At 39.9% G+C, this 8,588-nt stretch overlaps 1 protein-coding gene across 11 annotated transcripts in view; it reads right to left on the bottom strand.

The window, feature by feature from the left end:
- Nucleotides 1–3,553: 3,553 nt before the first annotated feature.
- The window catches only part of FAM13A (family with sequence similarity 13 member A), a 250,060-nt gene continuing 245,025 nt past the window's right edge, over nucleotides 3,554–8,588 (bottom strand). For all 11 annotated transcript variants that reach the window (XM_036227706.1, XM_036227705.1, XM_016161037.2 and 8 more), the window contains 2 exons: nucleotides 8,081–8,182; nucleotides 3,554–5,884 (listed from right to left, as the gene is read on the bottom strand). In XM_036227706.1, coding sequence (XP_036083599.1) covers nucleotides 5,758–5,884; nucleotides 8,081–8,182 — 229 coding nt within the window. In that variant the 3' untranslated portion in view covers nucleotides 3,554–5,757. The remainder of the gene's footprint in view (nucleotides 5,885–8,080; nucleotides 8,183–8,588) is intronic.

Raw genomic sequence — 8,588 nt, 5'->3', positions numbered from 1 at the left:
CCCAGGGGCAGATGCCCCACAGCAGGACAAGAAGCCACCCTGTGGCGGAAGCCTCTTTGCTGGAAAGGAAAAGTGAGAACCAAGCTGTCCACAACCCCGGTTCCTGCCAAACCCATTTCTCTGGCCTGCCAGCCAGGATTCTAAAAATGCATTTGGGAATTTTGACTTTTGGCTTTCACTGAATATGAAATTCTACTGTGTATATATAGCCTTGATAAGCTGACCCAGCTTAGGGATAACTGATACATTTTGTCTTACCGGGTTCAGAATCCATTTCTAGGAGAGGTAATAATAAGGCCATGCATAGGACCCCATCCTGAAACTCCCATTCAGGTAGTCATGGTACTGCAGACTGTTACAGGATTAGGAGCAAAAACATTTGCTGGGGGAGTGGAGGGCTTCCGAGGACCAGCGGGCTTTGGAACAGGCTGTAGAACCTGGTGGACCTGGGAGAGCATCACTTTCTGCTCCCCAAAGGGGCAACGTGAAATACAATTTATGAAAATGGAGGGTCATCAAATGTGGTTACTGCTGCCTAAATTTTATTATTTTAGACCCAATGTTTCAAAAGTTATTCAGTTTTGGCTGAACAGACTTAAACTGTGCCATTGTTAGCAGTCCTGCATCTTTGCACTCCAAAGTCTGACAGATCTGTTTGAATCCTGGTTTCAGCTAGGACAAGTTCCTTACTCCAAGCCTTATTTTTTACATTTCCAGGTCTAATATATTTTTAACAACACTTCTTTAATCATGTAGAGCACATGTAACATGTGCAGTATAAAGGACACCTGTAGGCATGCCCATCATGGAGGTGCCGTCTCAGCGGTAGGGTGGGGCATGAAGCTACTGCCGCCCAGCTCTGGAGGCTGATCCAGACTGGTGGGTCGGAGCACCTGGCCCGTGACAGGCGACGGAAAGGATGAGGTGCTCACTTCACACAAAATGTGCTTCTTCTCCTGAGTCACAGTTTCTGGTGGCTTTATTAGCTTTAGAGTAGCAAATGTATTCACTCGTGATGGCAAAACAGACTTTGGAAATGTACTTACACATTATTTTTTTATTTTTTATTTTTTTTGCTTACTGCCTTTGTTTCTGCAACCCTTCAGCTCCTTCCACGAATCCTTCTAAAGGCAGCTGAGCAGAGAGCACAAGCCCATTTTCCACCTATGACTATGGGCATGCCTATCTTGTACTCAGTTTTGCCTTTCTTTCTGGTGCCCTCTCTGGAGACGGAACACCAAAAACAATCCTCGAGAGGCTTCTGAGGAGCTCAAGGGAGCGGCTTGATTCCCTACTCAAGGGAAAGGTCAGACCCCAAAGGTGGACCCCATCACTAACACGTTCCTGATGCCGTCAAAAATTTTGGAACATTCACAGTTCAAAATAGTTTATTTAAAAGTTTATACAAAATAGTCATGTACAAAAATGTACATAACATTTTTCATTCTGTTTACATTTTTAAAAAGGGTGACTGTAGTTTTAAATACTTTCTGCTTACATGTTATGTAAACATTGTTATGGGCCCATTTTATTTACTAAAATTGTTTCCACTCCTGAAGATTTTCAAAACTGGAGAGGTTCTTTAAGATGGAGAATTAGGTCTGCCAAAATGATTTCTAGAGCCACACACGACCATGATTGGCCAGATTCCAGGCAAAATGAGATTCTCTAGAGATATAACTGCAGCTTCACAGCAATACGAAGTTGTAGATGTATAGAGTTCATTTTACATGCACATCTGTATAAATCTGTAAGCGATCTCAGCCCCTCTACACACGTCTGTTATGAAGGACAGCGGTGGAAGAACGCAGATGCCCACGGTGGCATAGTCTCTACTTGGGAAAGTGGCCAATGCCACAGAACTGACATATAGATCACTCATGTTTGGAGCTTGCCATCTTGGCCACCCTGTGAAAAAGGCCCAATATGTATGATTTGAATATCTAAGAATTTGAAAATATTGTTAGTCAGTCTTTTGACAGGTTGAGGGTCGAGTAGAAAAAAATAATATAAGGGAATAAATAAAAGTACATTCTGGATTCTGCCAAACACGCGCTCTTCAGAAAAAACACTACTTCCTTCAGTTTTTTCCCTCCCTGTGGGTTAACCGAGCGGATGCTAAAACGGAACGTGAGGAAGTGCTGACCTTGGTGCAGAAACCACCTCTCCCTACGGGAAAAAATCCAGGAAGCTGTGTGTCAAGAAGATCACTCTTGGAAGAAAAATGGAATTAGACTACAACCAGCTTTTCACAAAGCAGTTAATAGTTTATGGCATTCAATTATTAATATATTGTCCAAAGTAGTAAGGTGTCACTCTTCAGAAAAAAAGGCATCTTTATTATCAGATTAAGAATCACTAAAAAAATTAACGAACTTTAAAATTTGATTTTCCTTGTAAATCTGTAATCAGTTCTAGATACTGAGTCCAATTCTGTCTACTGAGAACTAGGCAGCCCCAGAAAGAACCAACTTAATTGGCACCACAGTTGGCCCTTGATTCTGACAATAAACTTAAATATGCAATTTATGAGTAATTCCAAGCGGAGCTGCATTAACGAATACTCAGACCTCGGGGGCTCCAAGACTGCTGGCCTCAGGACATCTCAGTGTTATATTTATGACACGAGCACGGCCCTGAGGCATTTGTCCTGGGCTAGAAATGCCATACCGGAGCAGACACACCCTGCTCTAATGTCCCCATGCAAGCGTTGCATCAGAATGAGACAAAGCAAAAATTATACTGAGGTAACAAATAGAGGCACAGCTGATCCCTGCCTTGGCAAAAATAATCTTGACTTCAAACTGGCAACTGAAGGGAAGAAATCTAATTTGATTTGGTCTTTCATGGAAATTTTTCTTGAATTTGAGATCATGAGCTGATGGGGCTTTCTTCTAATAGCATAAGACAAACTACCGCTGTCTCAAATCTCCTAAGTAGGCCCTTCAACCTAAACCTTGCACATACATGACCAGAAAGTGAAATCTAAACTAAGTGATCCAATGATGAAACACATACTTAATATAGTAATGATACCATATTTAATATAAACATCTATTTCAATGTTCACTCCAGACTAAACACAATAAAAGCAAATGCTTGTGGAAATTACAAACCTCTTCTATCCCTAATTCTTACAACCATACAATCAAGTTTATTCATGCTTTATCTTTATTTATCACTGTTATTAAATAACCCTTGACATTTATTTTGTTGGCATGTGCTAATAAACACGCACACATTCCCAAGAGAGCAAAGAAAAAAACCCGGTCTGGAGTATTCTGTGTGAAGCCAATTAAGAGGCTGCCTCCAGGGCCCTGAGACCCTGGGCTGCAGAAACGGTTGCTGTGGAAACAAATTCGTCACAGCACTTCTGGCAGAGTCAGAACCTACTGACTAATGTGTCTTCAGATAGAATCTGGTGTAAATAGGGGTTCCCCACCCTCATTCTGGCCGCCACTCTACAAAGTATACAGATTAGGAATTACAAAGGAAAACACAACATTCCATACATAATTTATTTTACTAGAATTTTGTGTGTTTTTTTTTTTTAATTCAATCATACAAATCTGAATGGGGATTCCTGAATAAATCTTTTACTTAATTTACCTTTGGCAGAAACAATAGATTCAAAACATTTAGTAGCTTCTCATTTACATAGCTTGTTCTCTTTTTAAATTCTGTAGTATATTAGTACTTTCAAAACAATACTCTTAAACAGGTGTACTTTAAAAGTTAGCTGGCAATGATTTGATTTATATTATAGCTTATTTAAGAGAATAATTACAAAGGACAGACTAGACATGTATTTCTTTTAAAAATACAATTTTTGGTCATGTGAATGATTCATGTTCAGATTTCAAAAATAGAAAACATCCTAAAGTGCATCATTTTATTTATAACTCCTTGAAATTATAGCAATCTGCAATGTAAACAGTAAAGAATACCAAACTATATTTTCATGTACATTTAAATTTGCAGGATTAGGTACCATCTTTAAGTGTGTGGAATAAACCAGGGCACATTGCTCATACTTCTATACGAATGTTTTTCAGAGCAAACTAAAGGCGTTCTTTTTCGCCCACTTGACTTAAACAATTTTCAGCTGACAGAGCTGTCGCCTCACTTCAGCAACGGAAAAATGCTGCTATAAATCCAATCTGACCAGTTTTTCAAAAACCCATTTTTTTTTTTAACTGACAACTGGTCAGTAGAGTTTTCTTTTTCTTTGTTTTCTTAAACAAAATAAACTGTACCCTTTAAGAAGGCAAAGCAGAGGAGGGCATCCTGTTGTCCTGTTCAACCTGCAATATTGTTTTCACAAGGTAGAACTGCCGAAACACCTTGTCTGGTGGCCGGTGTGCAGAGACCCTGCTAGACCTCAGACAGCACAAAGGTGGACCTGGGATGGGCAGGCAGAACCAGAACCCACTTTTCCCAGTGCAGACACAGAAAGTTAAAAAGTAACAACAAATCGCAAAGTGACATCAGCACACTGAAGAGATGAATGATTTGGTGTTTTAAATTCCTTGGTCCATCCGAAATGTCTAACATAGACAATTTTGTGACAGTCTTTGAAGAAATTATAATCATAATTGGCCACACACCATTATTTGTTCTCTTTATACATGATCTTGAAAATAATGTGATTTAGATTCTGCTTTAGGCTGAGCTCTAAAGGCTACATTTAACGTTCGGTGAGGGGATTTTAAATGCAGGTTTACTTTTTTTTTTTTTTTTTTAAATTAAACTCTGGTAAGTACTCAAGTGGCTGAGAACACAGGTGTTCTCTCTCTTTCATGACTCTCTACACTTCGGCTAAGAATTAAGCAAGATCCTTTATGTTTGGCTATTGCCAAAACAAAACCAAGCCCCCAAACAGGTTGCTGTAGCATGCTGGCCTCGCTTAGTGTCTGATGTGTAAGTCTGAGACTGATTAAGTGCAGTCGATGTTCAGGAAAGAATTCTCCAGGCTCTTCACCCTGTTACCTGATTCAAAATCAGCATTCATATAGCTCCTGCCATATTCCCCCTGTCCTCTGCTGATGATCCAGTCCTACAGGGATCAAAATTCTTTGTCAGCTGAGGAAGTCCTGAAGAAACACACCGTCAAATAGATGTGTGCACTCCCATTCAGGGCAGATGCAGCTTCCATCTACCTGAGAGCTGAAGGGGAAACAGTTCACACAAGTGGGGAAGGTGCAGCTCTGTGGAAAGGTCACAGAAATGGCCATGGCAGCAAATAGGGCTCCAATGCACATTCCTTTACTGGGTCCAAAGAGAACAGGGACTGGCACAGCAAGTTTGTTCTACAGAGTGAAGACCTGAGTTAGTTTTTATCACAGTTAGACAGAGAATGGTCTCCTGTTTCTCAGTTATCCAGGGAAGAACAGTGTATGTTCTCTGTAGAGGAGTGTGTCTCGATGTAGTGATTCATCACTGCTACTGTTAGTAAAGCTTCCACTACAGTGTCTGTGCGTGCGTGTGCACCTGTGTGCAGGCGTGCAGAAATCCTGACTTTCCCTTACAAATTCCTAAGTCAGGGCAAGTTGCTTTCTTCCATCTAAGAGGTTTCTAAGGCAGGCAATGGAAACTAGAGCTGATCCGAATGGCCTGGAGAAAGAAGGGCTACATGCTTTGCAGGTCCAGCTCTGAAGCTGCCTTCCAGTTTCTGCAGAGCTGCTGTATACCAGGGGAGGCAGATGGCCAATCCACTGTGCATCGCCAGCCCCCTTTGCTTGGGCCGGGGCTTCTTCCTTACATGGACTTGGAATCGGTGTCTCTCTTGCTGATAAGCACCTCCAAGAGCCTTAGTTTCGCCTTTATGTGCTTATATTCATTGTATTCTTCAGCCATAGGAGTGCGGTCTTCCTTCTGGACATTTCTAATGGAAACAAAAGGAAAGGGGCTGAGGACTTTTTGCTGTCTCTCCTAGATGATACTCCTCAGCAGGTAAATTATCAGCATGGAAACTTCGTGGTTTATTAACCTGTAGAATCAGTGTTGCCAAACATTACGTAGTGTCAGGACTGGAGGTGGGTTTAGACAAGCAGTGAAGGACAACTTCCTTCAGAAGGCAGCATGCAACTGAGTTTTTATAGTTAATCTGGCATCTTGTAGAATTGTATGAAGGACTAAGAAATGTAGAACTGTTCCTGATGCTGGTATGTATGAATTCACATTAAGAGTCTCCATACACTGAAATCCTTTATACTTAATGCTTTCTCACTTTCACTGATTTCATCTAATGAACCATTAAATTTCTACTTAGCAACTGGCATACCTATAATTTATAGGTTTTTCAAAAATATAGTCAATACACCTAATTATTATAAAATTAGTCTTGGAATTCAGCAATTGAATCATAAGCCTTTACTGTTTATTGAGTAATTTTATATGCATACTTTTGACATACACAAGGGCTAACTGCAAGATTATAGGTGAAGCGCTGTGCAAAGTGGATCTGTCTCCATGATCTAATACAACCCTCAGGAGAACCTGATGAAATGGTGCTATTATCCGCATCCTACACACGCTGCAGGCGGGACGGGGAGTCGGGCTCACCGCGAGCGACTGGACTGTGTTCAGCCAGCGGGGTGGCAGTCCTGCTTCTCTCTTTGCTTTGCAATGCGCATGTCGAGCATTCAGACACTAGGCTTCCTTTTCTTATTAAAGAACAAATATGGGAATTATTTTGTTCAATGAACTAAAAATACAGTTCTTTTTTCGTGCCCTGCCTTGTTCAAGGAAAGGACTCTAGCTGGCTTCTGAGGGCAGTGAAGAGAGCAGGGCAGGGAGGACCACGGCCTCAGCCGTACTCCCTGTGGGGCTTCGCCCTCCTCAGAGACGAAATGGCGGAACCAGGATGTATGATATGAAGTCACTCAGTTTTAAGTTTGTGTGATGATTATTAATTCCCATCAATTATACTTTTTGCATACTTGTGAAGTTTACAAAATTATATATAGTTCCTCATGTATAGGATATCTGTATATAATGTAACAATAATTATATGAGAAGAAAGATAAACAGACAAACCACAACTATGCCTAGAAAGAAGACTGGAATGAAACCCATCAAAACATTAATAATCCTGGTTTACCTTTGGGTATTATTATTATTTGGGGTATTTTTTCTTTTATCTGCTTATCTATATTTTTCTAAATATCCTGCAACACATGGAGAAAGAAAAGCGAATATTTAGGTATAATATTTATAAATCTTGACAACATCATTACAGGACAGATTCAAATCAGAGATCTTAAAAATAAATTTATACAATAATTGAAATAAACTGTAAAGCGACATATTCTAAATGAGAAAGTTAATTTTTATGGTCCTTTTATTTCCCAATACGTTTGCAAAATATAAAGGGGACTTAAAGAGAAACTATACTTATACTATTTAGATAATTTAGATTAAAATTAAATAGATTTAAAATGATACAACTTAACTTCAATGTAAGAGATACAAATCTATTCTACCCTTACCTCCTGCTGTGATGTGAGTCAGACATGCTGTGTGCAGCCACTTGCAAACCTAGGAGACTATTCCTCAGCATAATGTTACATAAGGATTCCATTATGCCATCAAACTTACTGGAGAAAAATACCCTATCGATAAGGGGGATTTACTGCTTCTTATATATTTTTCATTCGAAGTTGACAACTATCATGTTTGCTTTTAAAATGTGCTTTAAAACCAGCAAGATTTAGAATCTGCCTTTCCTTATTTCTCTTTCTAGTTTCTTAAGACCAAAAACAAAACAAACCAGTGCTGTCAACTGGAAACTTAGCTTTAAGCTGCTCATTTTAGATTAGAATTTGATGTGACAGGTTAGTTTTATAAATGTTAGCTTGGTCTGCATCAGTCTTGGACACTATCCAAGAAGCATTTCTTCCTGAAGGACCACACAAAACGCATCATCTTGCAGTCAACCTCAAAGAGGCCTGGGACACACACCAACACAAGGACTAGGTTACAGGGCAGATGCAAAGCGGTTCCTACATCAGAGGCATCACACATCTGACAGAAGGAAAAGAGGATGTATGTGCAGAGAGGAAAGGAAAACCTGCCTTACCTTCCATTTTGTCTGAAAAAATTGTCTTCGAAATCACGAAGTGTCTTTCGAATCCTTTTCTTTTCTTCTCTCATTTCCTGAAGGTGTTCCAAGAGTTCCGGTCTAAGAGGGGCAGAAACATTTTGAGAAAATTGAGTTAAATCTGACTTGTCATAAATGTAATGAATGTGTAATTTGATAGGTGTTGTGGACAAAGGGGTAAATACACAGATGCAAAACCACTGAGGGAGCTGAGGGACAGCAAACATGGGTGTTTTCTGTCTCTTGAAATACTGACAATTGCTATGACTTCTGGGGCTCCAGCTACAATGAATTCTCAGGGCTCGTGATTTCTCATGGTGCTCTGTCATAGTTTGCTTTGAAAGAAAGAGATGATATCTTTGTTCAATGAGTGTTAACTGATGAGTGTTAACTTATAGAGACTGTCTGATTGTTCAGACAAGATCTTGGATCCTCTCTCAAATAACATGGGATGATGCACATACCAAAACTGAGCCAGAAGCTTAAA

This window comes from Rousettus aegyptiacus, unplaced genomic scaffold (genome assembly GCF_014176215.1).
Source record: "Rousettus aegyptiacus isolate mRouAeg1 unplaced genomic scaffold, mRouAeg1.p scaffold_m13_p_10, whole genome shotgun sequence".
In the NCBI taxonomy this organism is placed as follows: domain Eukaryota; kingdom Metazoa; phylum Chordata; class Mammalia; order Chiroptera; family Pteropodidae; genus Rousettus; species Rousettus aegyptiacus.
The sequence above is the reverse complement of the archived record's forward strand: the minus strand, read 5'-3'. Positions and strand labels throughout refer to the sequence as shown.